This window comes from Monodon monoceros, unplaced genomic scaffold (assembly GCF_005190385.1).
Source record: "Monodon monoceros isolate NGI ecotype Baffin Bay Population unplaced genomic scaffold, NGI_Narwhal_1 Super_Scaffold_7, whole genome shotgun sequence".
NCBI lineage: Eukaryota > Metazoa > Chordata > Mammalia > Artiodactyla > Monodontidae > Monodon > Monodon monoceros.
The window spans coordinates 45064005-45083312 of record NW_021703784.1 but is presented as its reverse complement, the minus strand read 5'-3'; the positions used below and the strand labels follow the sequence as shown (position 1 = coordinate 45083312).

Genomic DNA, 19308 nt, shown 5'->3' with positions numbered 1-19308 from the left:
CTCTCCATTTAGAGTGACTGTAATAAATGGTATTTCTGATTTCCATTTCTTTGTGTTCATTGCTAGTAGATAGAAATAAATTGATTTTTGTGTATCAACCTTGAATCCTTCAATCTGTTTGAACTACTTATAGTTCAGGAAGGTTTTTGCTTGTTTGTTTTTGGTTAATTACATGGGATTTTCTACATAGATTATAATTTCATCTGCAAATAAGGACAGTTTTTATATCTTCCTTTCTGAACTGTATTTTTCTTCATTTCCTTTTTTTGTCTTATTTCACTGGTAAGCTTCTAGTCCTGTGTTGAATAGCTGTGATAAGAGCAGACATCCTAGGCTTGTTTCTGATGTTAAAGGGGAAAAGAATTCAGTCTTTCACAATTTTGTAGATGTTCTTTATCAAGTTGAGAGCTTTCCTTCTGCCTAATTTTTTCAGAGTTTTATCATGAATGGGTGTTAAATTTTGTCAAATGCTTCTTCTGCATCAACTGATATGATCACTGGTTTTTCTTTTTTAGCCTGTTAATGCATTGGATTGCACTGATTGTTTCTGAATATTGTATCACTGGAATAAGCTTACTTGGTCTTGCTGTATAATTCTTTTTATAGGTTACTGAATTCTATTTGATAATATTTTGTTAAAGATTTTATATGTATTAATGAGATATGATATTGGTCTGAAGTTTTCTTATTTATATTGCCTTTGTCTGGTTTTGGTATCAATAATACTGGCCCCTAGGCCTAGAAATTTTTGAGGAGGAGTTTAAAAATTAAACACTCAGTTTCCTTAAAAGTGAAAAGGTTATTCGAATGAACTGTTTCATATTGAGTGAATTGTGGTAGTTTGTGCTATTTGAGGAGTTGATCCATTCCATCTAGTATAAAATTTATGTGTGGAGAGTTGTTTGTAGTATTCCCTTATTATCCTTTTGATATCTGCAAGGTCTCTAGTGATAGCCCCTGTTTCATTCCTGAAGTTAGTAATTTATATCTTCTCTTCTGTCAGTCTTTTTAAGGGTTTGTCAAATTTTCTTGTTATTTCCTGTCTTCCTTCTTTCCTTTAGTTTGCTGTGAGTTGTTTTTGTTCTTCTATTTTTACGACGGGAGCTTAGATTATTTAGTTGAGACTTTTCTAATGTAAGCATTTAGTGCTGTAAATTTCCCTGTCAGCACTGCTTTAGCTGCATCTCACAAAAATTTTGATATGAAGTGTGTTGTGTAGTTTCTAGGTGCTAGGAAATTTTCTTGTTATCGTTCTCTTATTGATTCTAGTTTGATTCCATTTTGGTCAGAATATACTCTTTATGATTTTGATTCTTTTAAATTTTTTGAGATTTGTTTTATGACCCTGTTTTGGGTATGTTCCATGGGAGCTTGAAAACAATGTATATTCTGCTGTTGGGTGGAGTGTTCTATAAATGTCAGTTAGATCCTGTCAGTTGACAGTGTGGTTGAATTGTTCTATGTCTTTGTTGATTTTCTGTCCACTATTCTGTCTAATAATTAATAAATTATTGAGAAATAAGTGTTGAAGTCTTCAACTATAATTGTGGCTTTTTCCCTTTCTCCTTTCAGTTCTGTTACATTTTGCAGCTCTGTTGGTTGGTGTATACACATTTGGTATTGCTTTGTCTTGGTAGCTTGACCCTCTTATCATTATGTAAGGTCCATCTCTGTCTCTGGTAAAGTTTTTGCTTTGATGGATCCTTTGTCTTACAGTAGTATAGCCATTCCTGCTTTCCTTTAATTAATGGTATATCTTTTTCAAACCTTTTTTGTTGTTGTTTATTTATTTATTTTTGACTACCTCTGGTCTTGGTTGCTGTGCCTGGGCTTTTTCTAGTTGCAGCGAGTGGGGGCTACTCTTCATTGCAGTGCGCGGGCTTCTCATTGCAGTGGCTTCTCTTGTTGCAGAGCATGGGCTTTAGGGTGTATGGGCTTCAGTTGTTGTGGCACACGGGCTCAGTAGTTGTGGCTCACGGGTTCTAGAGGGCAGGCTCAGTAGTTGTGGCGCACGGGCTTAGTTGCTCTGCAGCATGTGGGATCTTCCCGGACCAGGGCTCGAACCTGTGTTCTCTGCATTGGCAGGTGCATTCTTAACCACGGCACCACCAGGCAAGTCCCATCTTTTTCAAACCTTTTACCTTTAATCTCCCTGTATTGTTATACCTGAAGTGAGTTTCTTTTTTTTTTTTTTTTGTGGTATGCGGGCCTCTCACTGTTGTGGCCTCTCCCGTTGCGGAGCACAGGCTCCGGACGCTCAGGCTCAGCGGCCACGGCTCACGGGCCCAGCCGCTCCGCAGCATGTGGGATCCTTCCGGACTGGGGCACAAACCCGTGTCCCCTGCATTGGCAGGCAGACTGTCAACCACTGCGCCACCAGGGAAGCCCCGAAGTGAGTTTCTTAAAGATAGCATATAGTTGGGTCATATTTTTTAATTCACTTTGCCAAACTGTCTTTTAGCTAGTACATTCAGACCATTTATATTTGAGCCTTAACTTACCAATTATTACATTAAGTTTACTATTTAATTTTTTTCATCCTTTTCATTTCTCTGGGTTTTTTCGCCCATGTGCACATATTTTAGAATTCCAATTTGATTTATCTATATTACTTTTGAGTATATTTCTTTGTGTAGCTATTTTGGTATTTGCTCTGGGTGTTACTATATATATATATATGATATATATGTGATCAGTCAGTATATCAGCATTTTACCACTTCAAGTGAAGTATAGGAAGCTTACCTCTCTCTTTCTCCTCCACTTATAATTGTCTCAAATATTCCCTTTACAATTGAGAACTTCATCGAAGAGTATTACAATTTTTGCTTCAACTGCCAAACAGAATTTTAAAACTCAAGCAGAAGAATGTTGTGTTTACTCATTATGCTTTTTCTGTTGTTCATTCCTCCTTTCTGATATTCCAAGATTCCTTCTTATATCATTTCCTTTCTGTTCATCGAACTTCCTGTAGCCATTCTTTTAGAATGGTGACAAATTCTTTTAGTTTTTCTTAGTCTGAGGATGTCCTCATTTCCCCTTCATTCCTGAAGCATATATTCACTGAATATAGGATTTTGTGTTGATGGTTCTTTTCTTTAAACATTTGAAAAATGTTGTTCCCCCTCTTTCTGGTCTCTGTCATTTGTAATGAGACATCTGCCATCATTGAATTGTTTTTTTTCCTATAGGTGAGGTGTTCTTTCTGTCTTAACTGCTTTCGGGATTTTTTTTTCTTCGTCTTTAGTTTTCAGAAGTTTGAATGTGATATGCCTGATATTGATTTCTTTGAGTTTATCTTTTTTGGGGTTCACTCACCATCTTAAATCTGTAGTAGGTTTGTCTTTGGGGACATAATTTGTCCCAAAATTGGGAACTTTTCAGCCATTATTCAAATTCTTATTTAGTCCCACTTTCTTCCCCCTCTCCTTTAGGAACTCTAATGATGTGAATATTATGTTTTTAGTTTGGTCCCTGAGACTCTGTTATTTAATAAGTCTGTTTTCTTTTGTTCAAATTGGGTAATTTCTATGTTCTAACTTTAAATTTACTGACTCTTTCATCTCTCTTTTTTTGCTGGTGAGCCCTTCAGTTGTTTTTTATTTTAGCTATAGTTTTTTTAGTTCTAAAATTTACATGTGATTCTTATCTTTTATTTCTTTGTTGAGACTTTTTTTTTATTGTTTTAAATGTGTTTGTAATTTCTCATTGAAGCATTTTTATGATAGCTGCTTTAAAATCCTTGTCAGATAGTTCTAACATCTATGTCATCTCAGTGTTGGTATCTCTTGATAATCTTTTCTCATTAAAGTTGAGATTTTTACATTTCTTGGTATGACAAGTGAATTTTGATTAAGATATCAATATTTTGGTTACTGTTACAAAACTCTGGATCTTACTGATATTTAAGAAGGCTTCCTTTGATAAATTTTCAGCTGGGGAAGGGGAGTGCTGCTTCATTATTGGCAGGTGGCAAGGGAAGTTCAGGTTCCCCACTTGGCTGACTTGGTGATTTTGTCTCTTTACTACTGGGGTGGGAGTTCAGGCTTTTCACTGGGCCTCAGGTGATAGCACCCTAGCAAGAGGGTTTGGGAGGCCTCAGTACTGCTCCCCGAGTGGCCTCCACTGACACTGAGAGTGGTGGGTGGTTGTGAACATTCTGACTCTCTGCTAGGCTTCCTCTAATACCACCCCAGGCAGAGGAGGAGGAGGAGAGTCACCTCATTACCATGAGGGGTAGGGAGGAGTCAGGGTGTTACCTACTTGAAGTGTTTAGTTATCACCTGAGAAGGGACCCCACTGGGACTTCGCTGGTCCACATGTGTGGATGGGTCCACTGTTTTCTCTGTGGTATTAAGTGTTTACCTGAAAATTTTCTCTCATGCTAGGTTGCCAGTTTCCTGGTCCTTTGTAGAGAGTAGGCTTTTGTTGGGGCTTTTTTTTTTTTTTTTTTTTTTTTTGTCTTCACTTAGCTTTGTTGAGTTGCTACCTTCTCTAGCATCCAGTCTGGGATACACAAAGAGGCAAAAGAAAACCAAGCAACTCAATGTTCTTCATGTCCCAGGGCCCCTAACCAGTCTGCCTCCTCCCTAGCCTTCAGACTTTTAAGCTGTACTTAACGAGATAAATAGGAAAAAGTACCTCTACTTCATCTGTTTTGGAAGCAGAATTAAAAAAGGAGTAGCTCTAAAATTTCTGCTCTTAGAGCTTAATCAGATGACAGGAAAGGATTTCTGCATTTTAGGTGGGAAGCTGAACTGAATATTGGTGGTCTCAAATCTGGCTCCACATCAGAACTATTGGGAGGACATTGTAAAAATAGATTCCTAGGCTTCATCCCCAGATATTCTAAATCTGGCATAAGGACCTGGGAATTTGTAATGTTTAAAGACTCTCTAGATGATTTTCTAGTACAGCCATCCATTAGTGAGATTATTTAGTTCTCCATGAGGGAACTCTATTGATTAAGGATCCTTTACCAATACAGTCAGTAAGAAGCACTTGAAGAAGTATTTTACAATTCTGCTGCTTTGGCCTCCCCTCCCAGAGTTTGTGATTCAGTAGGGTTGGGGTCAAGATGAGTTTTTAAAGAAAGCCGTACAGTCTATATCAATCCAATTGTTCACTTAGTTAAGAGTCATCAGCCTAGGTAATCTCTAAGATACTTTACAATAAAGAACTTGTGTAACAGATCCATATCCCTGGGATTTTATATAATCCAAAAAGGGCAGAGAAGATAAAAACCATATTGTCCACTCCCTAATCTCCCTGTGACCCCACAGAGCTACCACATGTGGTTGTTAGGCTGTGTCCTGTAAAGTTCCAGGAGGCATTCTTCACCTACACCAGGATTTCTCAATCCTGGCCCTGTGGAAGTTGGGTAAGACAGTTCTTTTTTGTGGGAGGAGCTGTTCTGTGCTTTGCAAAGTGTTCAGCATCTCTCGCTTCTATTAACTAGAAGCCAGAGACATTGCCAAATATCCCTTAGCCAGCAAATCACTGACCTACACAGGAATATAAATAGTGCCCTCTGTTTTGCATTTTTTCCTCCCATTCTATTCTTTACCACTTGCTGCTTAAATAGAATGTATGTAAAGGTTCAGTGTTGCAGGATAGGGAAGGTGTAACTCAGCCTATTTTAATCCCATCCCCTCATCAGTGTCTTGATATTGAACCACTGCTTTTATTGCCTTCTGTATAATCTGACCTCTAAGGCCCCTTCTATGAATTCATTAGCTTTCCTATGACATCTCTTGAGCACCTATCATGTAGTGCAGACAGGAGGATTAATAGTTAACCAGATATAAAGGGAACCATGGGGGTTTAGAAGTGGAATGGGGAAAGATGAAACCAGCGAAGTAAGCAGGGGCCATATTGAAGAGCTGTGTATTCTAATACAGTGTTTGTAATTTTACCTTTGCTATAAAATACTTCAAGTCTCTGGATGCTGAAGTATCTAAAGCTGAATTTGTTTTGGTTTGGAAGAGAAATTGTGACTTCAAAAATGAATATTCTAGACAGTGTAATGCTTTTGTATTGTTAAAATCTGTTGATAATCAGACTTCTTGTCTGTAAGTGTGGGTACTGACTCTGTAAATATAAATGAATGTATATTACTGGACTCAGTAGATGGATAACCAGGTTCTAAGAGCTGTGAGTTCTGAAATGATAGTAGAGAAAAAGCTTTGTTTTTAATGTTTAAAATTCAGTTCTTTGATTAACATTTCTTTTTTTCTCATTTCTGTCTTTTTTAAAGTCTTGTGAAAATGCCATTGTATGCTGGAAACCTGGCAAAATGGAAGATGATATAGATAAAATTAAACCCAGTGAGTCTAATGTGACTATTCTTGGGCGATTTGATTACAGCCAGTGTGACATTTGGTACATGAGGTTTTCTATGGATTTCTGGCAAAAGGTAGCAACATATTTTTACATTTTGAAATTATTTGACTTAAAACCATGGCAATTTTAGTTTTCACTGTAGTGTATCTGTATTCTGTTACCTCTAAGTTTAATCTACCTTGATTTTTTTGTATTAATTGCTTTGGCCTTTGATGTTATTTATTCTACCCTTGTGGCTCTGCACACCATCTGCAGTGCTCATTATAAATGAAATTGACAGGTGTCAATGGTGGCAGTTAGGTGTTTACTTTCCGTAACATCTGTTACTAAGATTTAATGTTTTGGATTAGAGTGTTAATCTTTTTATATAGAAAAGCAACGTGGAAGATAGAGACAAAATATTAGTTATCTAACATTTTTTCAAAATTTGGTGTTAGAATTTTGTGATAAATTACTTGGGTATTTATTTCTATATGAAAGCTTTGGAAATTTCCTATGGCTTTTACTACAGTTCTTTAAGGCAGAATAAAGAGTACATGCTAACTATGTAAATAAATTGTAAAGTTCTTCGTAAATTTACAAAATAACCTCCTTATTTTACTCAAGACATCTTTGTGAAGCATTAGTTGCTCTTATCCTCATTTACACAATATAAGAAATATAAGATGCAAAGAAATAACCAAGAGTGTTGCCATAGGCTGGAGCTGAGGTTTTTCTGAAATAAGAAAGATGTCTTAGGATTGTTTGAAATCTTCATAGCTTGTTTTAATAATTTGATTTTTTTTAATATGTTTATACAGATGCTTGCATTGGGCAATCAGGTTGGCAAACTTTATGTTTGGGATTTAGAAGTAGAAGATCCTCATAAAGCCAAGTAAGTATTTAGAAATTCCTCTTCATAATCTCTGACTTTTTCTCCAAAGTGTTATGTCAGCATAGAGGAAGTAATTTGATACTTGAAATGCCAACCTTAAATCATTTGTAACATTTACATTCTCAGAGTATTGTAAAGTATTTCTTTTTTATTCTAATAATGATTGTTTTTCCCAAGTACTTTGGTAATAAGTTATTTCTCTTTTTTGAATATAAGTTATATGGTACCTCTTGGATTTAAAATATACCCAAATTTTATGAAATTTCAGATTGGGCTCTTAGTGAACTGTATTCTGTTTTCAAGTGCTTTCTATATGACTTGGAATGTGTATTCATTTTCTGATTCATTGTTTTAAGTTAAGATACTGACAGCATTATATATGCATGGTATTTAACCTGTTGTCATGTTTTCTCCCTAGATGCACAACACTGACTCATCATAAATGTGGTGCTGCTATTCGACAAACCAGTTTTAGCAGGGATAGCAGCATTCTTATAGCTGTTTGTGATGATGCCAGTATTTGGCGCTGGGACCGACTTCGATAAAATACTTTTTCTCAATCAAAATTAGAGTGTGTTTTCTGTGTACAGTAGAACTAACGTATCTTGCTAGTAAGGGCACATAGAGCATTTAGAGTTGTCTTTCAGCATTCAATCAAGCTGAGCTGAATGTAGTGATGTTTACATTGTTTACACTCTTTGTACTGTCTCCTGCTCAGACTCTACTGCTTTTAATAAAAATTTATTTTTGTAAAGCTGTGTTGTATTTTAGTTTATTTTGTTTTGTTCATTGTGATGAAAAGAAATGTTGAAAGTAATAAAATTACACCTTATCTTTTTGCAGTGATTATTATTGTTTTATTTGTGTAACTGGAGAAAGCTATATAATATAGTGATTAAGTATAAGCCCTAGAACAAACTGAATTTTAATCTTGGCTCTGCCACTAACTGACCTTGGGTAAGTAAAAGGATCAAGTGATTTAATACATGTGAAGCAATTAGAACAGTACTTGACTACACTAAACCCTTACCTTTATTGGAAATTGTATTTCCTATGGTTTTATATTTCTTAATGATTTCTTCTATAATAATTTTGTAATAAGTAAATTCTATAAGAGATGTGACATGTAATGTTTTAATAACCTATCTTTATAGTTAAAAAATATTATTGGGCTTCCCTGGTGGCACAGTGGTTGAGGGTCCGCCTGCCGATGCAGGGGACACAGGTTCGTGCCCCAGCCCGGGAGGATCCCATGTGCCGTGGAGCGGCTGGGCCCGTGAGCCATGACCGCTGGGCCTGCGCGTCCGGAGCCTATGCTCTTCAGCGGGAGAGGCCACAGCGGTGAGAGGCCTGCATACCGCAAAAAAAAAAAAAATTTTTTTAAATTAAAAAAATATATATTATTGCCATTCGATTTACAACTTGGTCATTAGTAATCTTAGTGGAAATACTATCAGTAGAGCAAGGGAGGAGAGGACAAAGAAGCTTAAATGCAGTGGGTTGAAAAATGAAAGAAATGGGGAGTATGTTTGTATATTGAGTTATTGCCCCCTTTTCTAGAAGGGTATTGGTTGAGAGACACAAGTAAATTGAGGATATCATAGGGTTGAAAGTAGTTGGTGGGTTTTCCTGGTGGCACAGTGGTTAAGAATCTGCCTGCCGGTGCAGGGGACATGGGTTTGAGCCCTGGGCCGGGAAGATCCCACATGCCGTGGATCAACTAAGCCTGTGCACCACAACTACTGAGCCTGAACTCTAGAGCCTCTGAGCCACAACTACCGAGCCTGCGTGTCACAAGTACTGAAGCCCGTGCGCCTAGAGCCCATGCTCCGCAACAAGAGAAGCCACCACAATGAGAAGCCCACGCACAACAACGAAGAGGAGTAGCCCCCGTTCGCCACAACTAGAGGAAGCCCACGCGCAGCAACAAAGACCCAATGCAGCCATCAATCAATTAATAAAAATTTATTTTAAAAAAAGTAGTTGGTGATTTTTGTCCCAAACATAGGGTGCTTTGTGCACAGTGGCAAGAACAGAATTAAAGGGACTTCCCTGGTGGTGCAGTGGTTAACCTGTTGTGATTTGTAGAAAATGACTATCATTTTGGAATTGAACTGGTGAATTTCTAAAGAGATTCTTGGTGTTTTGTGGTTATTTTCTGATGCAGAGCAAGACTTCAGATGAATAAAAGCAGACTCATTTCACCTTCCTCGCTTCAGTTACTCCAGGCTGATGTGAAATGTAAAACAGGTGATTTCTGTTATGTTTTGTGTAATGAGTGAATGTGTATTTGTGTTTAATTCTAAAACCATTTAATCATGGGTTGTCAGAAAATCATTGTGAGTAATGTATAGCACTCTATTGGCCATTATTTGATTATTTTGATGCAAAATTACTTTTTAAACCACTAAAATTTTGTATAAAAAAATGTTTATCATTCTGAAAGACTGATTGCAAATCAAGGTTTTAATAATCCCAGTTCTGAGTAGCTACCTATGTTGCTGTATTGTTTCCCTCAAATCCCTGAAAATAGCTGGCTGCAACAGGGTTTGTAACTCTTGGAAGTCAAAACCCTTTGTGAAGGGCCTTCTAAAATAATTTATTACCTTTGCCTTAAAATGTGAGCTCCTAGTAGACAGGAGACAATCACTTATTTATAAACTTAATTGGCCAGGTGTGCAAAGCATTGCATTAATTAGCTCCCTGTATAAACCTGTGCTGTGCAATGGTTCCCAGATGCTGGTCGGTGGAAAGAGTGAGTGCACCAGAATCATTAGCATATGACTGATCTCTGGGCCCCAACCTGAGAGATTTGAATTCAGTATTTTTTAAAAAACTCACCCAGATGATTCTGCTGCACAGATTATGCTTATCTTAACCCAGCCCCATACAACTTTCCACAGTCATTTGAAACTTCCTCTCTGTGGCTAACTAGTACCTCTCAAACTCATGTTCAAGGCTACTGGTGGGAGTGGTGGAGAATTCTTAATACTTCTGTCTGTTGGGTCACCTCTGTGTCTGGGATTTAGCATTGTTTCTGTCCCAGTTCTCAGATTGGGGCCTGATTCAGCTTCCTGCCAGGCCTCCCCTCTTTCTACGGCCTTTCTCTGTAGTCTTCTGGGCCACAACCAAGATAAGGACATCCAAGAGAGACAGCTGTGAACAGACTGGGACTTGACAGGGACTGTTCAAGACCCCACATAGACTGGAGTCTCTTCTTCCTGGCCAGGGCCCCTCACTTACCCAATGCGCTTTCTCTTTTCTTCTGGTGGCCTTGCCAGGCTTTGGCAGAGGCTTTCCAGGTAGCTGAGCTGTTTTCTGTATTCACATTGTAGGGGCTCAGTTAAATGTCCTCTGGAAAGAGTTTCTACGTTTCCCAGTTACTGCCTTTCTTCCACTTCCCTTCATAATATCTCTGGTAGAAACTCATTTTGGTATCCCACTGAAATGCGTGCACTGTTTTCCTGTTACGAAATCAGTGCCAGAGTAAGAGCTGTTGAAACACAGAAGTGTTTCCTTCTGTTTTTAATCTCAATCTCAACACACTGGCTCACAGTAGGCACTCAGTGGGATGTTGAATGAATGAAAAATGAGCTAAGAAGTCTTTGCTTAAATGAATTTCTGATGGGTTTCGGGCATATGGACTACAAACACACACACACTTTATAGAACACCACTAAGCCTTATGTAAAGTTGTCCTGGGAAAAGGGAAGATTTGTGCGTTATTGGCCTTGATATTCTTAACCCCTAGCACATATAGTTCCTGGCTTCTTATAATATTTTCTTTAGTAGTGTTTTCCAAATTCTAACATGCATCAGAATCATCTGGAAGGTTTGTTAAATCACGCATCGCTGTGCCCCATCCCGGAGTATCTGATGCAGTAGGTTTGGGGTGGGGCACAGGGAATCTGCATTTTTAACAAGTTCATGGGTCTGTTGATGACACTGGCCCAAGGACCATACTTTGAAGACCACTGAATTTTCAGTAGTAGTAGCTATACTATTAGTTGAGTACTGACCATTTTATTCCCTACCAAGGAACTATGCTAAGTTCCTTATATGAGTGATTTTATTTACCATTCAACAACCTCATGAAGTATAAATTATTGTCCCAATTTTACGGAGGAGGAATCTGAGGACTAAAGCTGTTAAATACCTTGCCCAGTGTCGTAAGTGGCAGGGCTGAGATTTGAACTAATTTCTGACTGCGGGGTCCCTGTTTATAGCCATGGTGATAGACAAAATAGTTTATGTGTCTTAAGTAAATACCTGACAATGTGCAGGCCAGTAACTTCTCAGATGGATGACCAGTCATATCTACCCCAGACAGCCACTAAACATAAGCTCTGAGAGCAAGGGGCCTGATCATCCTTATTTCTTGTTTTATCTCTAGAGCCTAGAAACAAGCTCTCACATAGTAAGTGCACAATAAATGGATAATTGTTAAAAAAAAAAATAGTGCATATTTAAAGTATCTAGTTTTGGCAAAAAACCCTTTTGTGAATGAAGGAGGAACATGTTCACATGTACAGACTGTTCAGATTCTTGAGTTGAGCTGGTGGGTATTCTTTCCAGCTTAAGACCTCTGAACTAGCAGAGCTCCAGTATGTAAGAGATTATACAGGTCAGTGTTTCTCAAAGTGGTTCCTGGACCAGCAGCATCAGCATCTCTTGGCAACTTGCCTAAGGGCTGTCAGACTTAAAGTACAGGATACCAAATTAAATTTGAATTTCAGATAATAATGCAATACTTGGGACATACTTAAAACTAAAAATTATTCACCATTTAACTGAAATTCACATTTAAGATATACGGGGCATCGTGTATTTTATTTGGCAACCCTAACTTCTTAGAAATTAAAATTCTCAGCCCTACTCCAGACCTACTGAAAAACTCAGGTGAGGCCCAGCCATAAGTGTTTTAACATACCCTACAGGTGATTCTGACAAAGTTTGAAAACCACTGCCTTAGGCAGTGCCTGTTTACCTAAAGCAGGGCTCAGCCAAATCTGGCCAACTGTCTGTTCTTGTGTTTTTTTTTTTTTTTTGGCTGCGTTGGGTCTTAGTTGTGGCACGTGGGATCTTCACTGCAGGATCTTTCGTTGCAGCACACGGGCTCTTTGTTGCAGTGCGTGGGCTTCTCTCTAGTTGTGGCGCACGGGCTCTAGAGCACGTGGGCTCAGTAGTTGCAGTGCACGGGGTCAGTGGTTGTGGTGTGTGGGCTCTCTAGCTGCGGCACATGGGCTCAGTAGTTGTGACATGGGCTCTCTAGTTGTGGCTCATGGGCTCTAGAGCACGTGAGCTCAGTAATTGTGGCACGTGGGCTTAGTTGCCCAGCAGCATGTGGGATCTTAGTTTCCTGACCAGGGATTGAACCCATGTCCCCTGTATTGGAAGGTGGATTCTTAACCACTGGACTACCAGGGAAGTCCCCGTCTGTTCTTGTTAATAAAGTTTTTAGGACAGAGCCACAGCCATTCCTTTTACTTATTTTACTTATTCTTTTATGTATGTACTTATTAAGTTTCCTGCCCTCTTGGAATTTTTATTCTAGTTGTGGGTGGTTAATTATATCTTCAGCTATAATTTACAATGAAGCCAGCTAAAACTGGCTTAAACAATAAAGGAATATATTATCTTGCATAACCAGAAGTACAGAAGTAGGGCAGTCTCCCAGGCTGGTTGGTTCCACAATTCTTGGTGTTATAAAGGCATGTCAGCAGAGACCTTACGGCTTAGGAAGCCCAAAACATGTACTATTTAGCCTTTTACAGAAAACATTTGCTTGACCCTGACCTAAAGAGAACTTTCTCTGTTTATAGAACATGTTCTCAGCTTTCTCTAACAGGTGCTGGAAGCTGGGACAGGACAGACACAGAGGTTCTGAATATGGAAAAGCCCCTTCTCCTGGGCTTCCCCATAGGCATTGCTGTGGTCTTTAGCTCCTTGTGGGGAAGGTGGAGGGGAAGGTGGCAGAGGAGAGACTGATGAGCCGATAAAGGAGAGTGCCTAGCGCCCAGAACACCTAGTTGTGTGCACCCCCTGCTGGAAAGTTGGCAGAATTTAGTATCATAGAACATTTATTCAACAAACGTATAGAGAGGATCTACTGTATGCCAGGTACTTGGGAGCAAACAGAGTCCCGTTCTTGAAGGGCTCACAATCAAGAAGAGTCAGGCTCCCTAATTAGATGTTTATACTATCTAGTCAAGTGTCAACCGCAGATGCATTTAATGATCATTGATATACTTTCATTCATTCAGTAAATAACTATGAAATGCTTACTAGGGGGTAGATGCTGGGCTTGGCACTGGAGATACAGTAGCAAACAAAACAGACATGGTCCCTGCCCTCTCGGAGCTTATATTCTAGTAAGAGTTGTGTTAGTTATAACATCAGCCATAAGTAACAACAAAGTCAATTAAAATTGGCTTAAGCAATAGAAAAAAATATATTATTTTGCATGACCGTAAGTACAGAGGTAGGACATTGGCTCCAGGGCTGGTTGGTTTAACAGCATAAGACATTAATAAAGACTCAAGTTATTTTCATCTCTTTGCTCTTCCTGAGTGTGCTTTTTTTCTTAGGTTGTTCTCAAGATGATTGCTACAACTCTAGGTGTCACTTTCAGATATATCAATGTAGAGGGAGAAAGTGACCATCTTTTCGTGTGACTTTCTTAAGACCAAGAAACCTTTCTCAGAAGCCCCCAGCAGACTTCCTCCCAAGTGCCACTGACCAGAATTGGGTTATGGGACTGATCCTAAACCAGTCACTACCAAGGGAATGGAAATTTGTTGATTAGATTAAGCAGGGTCTTCTTCTGGGGCTCCTGAGTCTCATGGAGGAGGGGTGCCTTCCTGAACAAAATTGGGGTTAACAAGGAAGAAGGGGGGAAATGGATATTAAATAGCTAACTACCGGTATTTGTTACAGGGAAGGAAAATTAATAAATAAAATGTAATCACAGATAGTGAAAGAACTACACAGAAGTTAGCTTTTGCTGCATAACAAAACATCTCAAATTTATTTATCTCATGATTCTATTTGGGCTGAGCTCAGCTGAGTGGTTCTTCTGGTCTTGACTGGGTTCATTCATTCATGTGTCTGGTAAGCTTGCAGTCAGGTAGCTCCGCTCCGGGGGTTTGACTGGTTGTTGGCTGAGGCAACGGGGCCAGGTGTCTCTCATTATCCAGCAAGCTGTCCTTGGCTTGTTCCTGTGGTAGATTGGCAAAGTTCCAAGGACTAGAGAAGCCACTTGCAAATATTTTTGAGGCCTGGGCATGGAAATGGCACAACATCACTTCTGTTGCATTCTTTTGGTCAAATCAAGTAAGAAGGCCACGAGGGTAAAGAAACAGAGTCTGTCTGGAAAGTCACACTGCAAGGTCATGGACACAGGGAGAGGAAGGATTTGTGCTATTTCTGCAATCTACCACAAATGATAAGATGAGTAACAGGAGAAAGCCATTCAGATCTCCCTTCAGGACAGAACTATCATTTGGAAAGTTTCAAATCACCAATATGTCTTTTTCTGAGCTGAAATTCTTGTACCATATGATTGTTATTGATGATTTTCTGACAGCATTGGTTAGAAGAGGATTTCAGCTATCTACACTTCCTCTTCCTTTTTTCCCATCTTCCTCTTTTTAAATTTATTTTATTGAAGTATAGTTGATTTACAATGTTGTGTTAATTTCTGCTGTACAGCAAAGTGATTAAGTTATACATACATGCATACATATATATGTATATTCTTTTTCATACTCTTTTCCATTGTTCTTCCATCTTCTTAATGTAGTTAAATAATTTCTAGTTAACCCACATTTGGAGTTTTTATTAAGATAGTGTTGGGAGGCTAAATAATGCCCTCCCCAGCTAAATAATGCCCTCCCCAAATAGTCAGGACCTGTGAATGTTACTTCATATGGCAAAAGAGATTTTACCAATATGATTAAGCTAAGGATCTTGAGATATGGAGATTATTTTTAATTATTTCGTTGGACTTTAAATGCAATTACAAATATCCTTATAAGAGGGAAGGAGAGTGATATCTGACAGAGAAGAAGGCAAAGTGAGGACTGAAGCAAGATGCTACACTGCTGACTTTGAAGATGGAATAAGCAAAGAACTCAGCTCTAGAATCTGGAAGAGGCAAGAAAACAGATTCTCCCCTAGAGCATCTGGAAGAAGTGCAGCCCTCATGGCAACTTGTTTGCAGCCAGGTGAAACTGATTTCAGACTTCTGAATGTGTGCTGTTTTAAGCCACCAAATTTGTGGCATTTTGTTACAGCAGCCATACGGAACAAATACATTCATGTAAATATTGTTCTGTACTAAGTCATTTTATTGGCACTGGCCTAAGTAATGGCCCCTTTTTCGGCTTTAGTTTGAATATCTGACTTAGGCTAAGTCTTCATCCATCCACCAGCTCCATGAAACACCTCTCTGTATAACTTTTGCATGTTGTCAGACATGTCAAATAATCTATTCATTTTTTTTGAGGATTCCTGAATTGGGTGCTCTTTGCATTATTTCCTGGGACTTCTTTTTGCCATTACCTTTGAAATTCTATCACTCTCCTTAGTGGAATCTCTTGTGTTCTGAATCTTGTCTCATGTCTTCCTCTTTATTCCCTTGTTTGGAAGGAGCACATCCAGTAACTTACTGAGAAAGGACATATGGGAGGTAATTTTTTTTTTCTTAGACTTTGCAGGTCTGAAAATATCTTTAGTTTGCCCTTTACTTGATTGTAATTTTGGCTGGATATTTAATTCGATATAGGAAATAATTTACACTCAGAATTTTGAAGGCACCTTTCCTTTGTCTTTCAGTGTTCAGTGTTGCTACACAGAGGTCAATTCACTTTGGCCTGCAATCATTGTACATAATTTTTTCTTTTAGCTTCATGGAATCTCTATTTAGTTCCACATTCTGAAATTGCATGAGGATGAGCCTTGGTGTGGGTTTTTTATTCATATTGCTGGGTAGTCCATGAGCCTCTTCTTTCTGGAGACTCATGTTCTACAGTTCTGGGATTTTTTTTAAAGAAAATAGTATTTATTTGACAATTTATTGTCCAGTGTTTTCTTTATTCTCTCAGGAATTCCCACTAGGTCCAATATTGAAACTCTTGTATTGATCTTCTATTTTTATCATTTTTCTCTTCATTTCCCTTTCTTTCTTTCCCTCACTTCTCTGGGAGAGTTCCTTGACCTTATCTTACAACACTTCTAAACTCTAAAAACTGTCTTTTCAGCCCTCATGTTTTCAAGTTCCATGGGTTCTTTCTTGTTCTCTGATTTTCCTTTTATAGCATTCAATTTTTGTTTCAATGACACACTCTATTTCTCTCTCTGGATAATACCTACAGCGTTCTATTTTTTTTGCTCCTTGTACTGTTTTGTTTCTACTGAATTCATTCTCCTGCCCCTGCTGCCCCGACTATTTATTTGCCTTGGTCTTTCTCTTTCATGATAGTGACTTTCCTCAAATGTGTGTTGATCCTTAGTAGCATGTTCCATTTACAAGCAAACAATGTGGGGAATTCCATGATGGTCCAGTGGTTAAGACTCTGCACCCCCATTGCAGGGGACATGGGTTCGATCCCTGGGCAGGGAACTAAGATCCCATAAGCTGCACAGCACGGCCAAAAAAAAGCAAACAAACTGTGAGGAGGCTGTTACTTGTGAATAGCATGTTTCACTATTATTAGGCAGCCTGTCAGTTTTGTCACTGGAGATTTCAAGATATCTGTAGCTCTGGGGTGTTCACTTTTTCCTGAGAAGGATGCTTCAGTCTCCTACCTGGCAAATATGAGCCTTGATGTCATTGTTGTGGAGGAGGGGGAAGACTTTCATGTAATCCCCCTGTCCCCACTCCAGCACTACCCACTTGCTCATAGGTACTTTTGCATGAGTTTTTTTTTTTTTTGATACTATTGTAAATGGTACTGATTTTAATTAATTAATTAATTTCTTTTAACGTGAAAGAAGGTTTATTCAGGGAGATACATACTCCACAGACAGAGTGTGGGCCATCTCAGAAGGTGAGAGGCCAAATGGTACTGATTTTAAAAATAGTTTTCTTGAAATATAATTCACATACAATTCATTGAAGATGTATAATTCAATGGTTTTTAGTATATTCACAGATATGTGCAAACATCACTAGTGTCAATTTCAGATCATTTTCATCACCTCAAAAAAGTCTAGGGGTGGGGGAATAGGGCAATTGTTCAACAGGCATAGAGTTTCATTTTACAAGATGAGAAAATCCTAGAGATCTGCTGCACGACAAGGTGATATAGTTAATACTACTGTACTGTACACTTAAAAAATAGTTAAGATGGTTAAAAAAAAAACCATGCTCTTTAGCTATCTATCACCCCCATCTCCACATCCTCACCTACCCCGGCCCTAAGCAATCACTAATCTACTTTCCATCTCTATAGATTTCTCTATTCTAAATATTTCATATGGTTGGAATCATATATAATAACATATGAATAATTTTCCATTGTACGATATACCACATTTTGTTTATCCATTCATCCATTGATGGACATTTGTCTCCACCTTTCGGTATTATGAATAATGTTGCTATAATCATTCATATACAAGTTTTTGTGTGAACATCTGTTTTCATTTCTCTTGAGTATATACCTAGGAGTAGAATCACAGGGTCATATGGTGGCTTTATGTTTATTTTATTTATTTTTTTATAATCTTTATTGGAGTATAATTGCTTCACAATGTTGTGTTAGTTTCTGTTGTTCTGGATACAAGTCCCTTATCAGATCTATGGTTTGCAAATATTTTCTCCCATTCTGTGGTTGTCTCTTCGCTTTTTTGATGGTTTCCTTGGAAGAGTTTTTAATTTTTATGAAGTTCATATGATCTATTTTTTTCTCTTTTTTGCTTATGTTTTTGGTGTCATATCTAAGAATCCTTTGCCAAATCCAAAGTCATGAAGATTTACCCATATGTTTTCTACAAAGAGTTTTATAGTTTAGGTTTTACATTTAGACCTTTGATCAATTTTGAGCTAATTTTTATACATGGCATGAGGCTTTTCTTTTGCACGTGGCTATCCAGTTGTCTCGGAATCTTTGTTGAAAAGACTCTTCTTTCCCCCATTGAATTGTCTTGGCACCCGTGTTGAAAATTCAGCAGACCGTAGACGATATAATTTATTTCTGGACTCTCAATTCTATTCCATTGATTTACATATTTATTTCTGTCTCAATACTACACTGTCTTCATTATCATTGCTTTGCAATAACTTTTGAAATTGAGAAGTGTTAATCATCTTAGTTTCTTCTTTTCTTTTCATTTTTTTCCCAAGATTGTTTTGGCTATTCTGGGTCTCCCTTCTTATACATTTTAGAATCAAGTTGTCAATTTCTACAGAAAAGTCAGCTGAGATTCTGATAGTGCATTGAATTGATAGACCAATTTAGGGAATAATGCCATCTTAACAATGTTAAGTCTGCAGACCCATGAACATGGGATGTTTTTCCATTTACTCAGATATTTAATTTCTTATTTTTTATAGTTTCCAGAGTATGAGGTTTATGCTTTCCTTCTTAAATTTATTCCTAAGTATTTATTTTTTTGGTGCTATTATTAATGGAATTGTCTTCATATTTTTATTTTTGGATTGTTCATTCTAAGTGTTTAGAAATACAACTGAATTTTGTATATTGATCTGGTATCTTACAACCTTGCTGAACTTGTTTATTACTTCTAATAGTTTTTAGTGGATTCCCTAGGATTTTCTATATGCAAGCTCATGTCACAAATAGAGATAGTTTTATTTCTTAATTTCCAATCTGGATGCCTTCTCTTTTTCTTGCCTCATTGCTTTGGCTGGAACCTCCAGTACAATGTTGAATAGAAGTGCCTGGAGAAGACATCTTTGTTTTGTTACTGATCTTAGGAGGAGAGCATACAACTTTCACCATTAAGTATGATGTTAGCTGTGGGATTTTTATAGATGCTCTTTATCAGGTTGAGGAAGTTCCCTTTTATTCTTGGTTAATAGAATTTTTTTTTTAATCATGAAAGGGTTTTGTATTATTACATGAGTTT

General features: G+C 38.0%; 1 protein-coding gene across 2 annotated transcripts in view; it reads left to right on the top strand.

Annotated features, from left to right (window-relative positions):
- EED (embryonic ectoderm development) overlaps positions 1 to 8054 on the top strand; it is a 33666-nt gene extending 25612 nt beyond the window's left edge. Inside the window, exons 11-13 of one of the 2 annotated variants that reach the window (XM_029208419.1) lie at positions 6256 to 6414; positions 7142 to 7215; positions 7634 to 8054. In XM_029208419.1, coding sequence (XP_029064252.1) covers positions 6256 to 6414; positions 7142 to 7215; positions 7634 to 7760 — 360 coding nt within the window. In that variant the 3' untranslated portion in view covers positions 7761 to 8054. The remainder of the gene's footprint in view (positions 1 to 6255; positions 6415 to 7141; positions 7216 to 7633) is intronic. The other variant, XM_029208420.1, reaches the window with a different exon arrangement.
- Positions 8055 to 19308: the final 11254 nt, after the last annotated feature.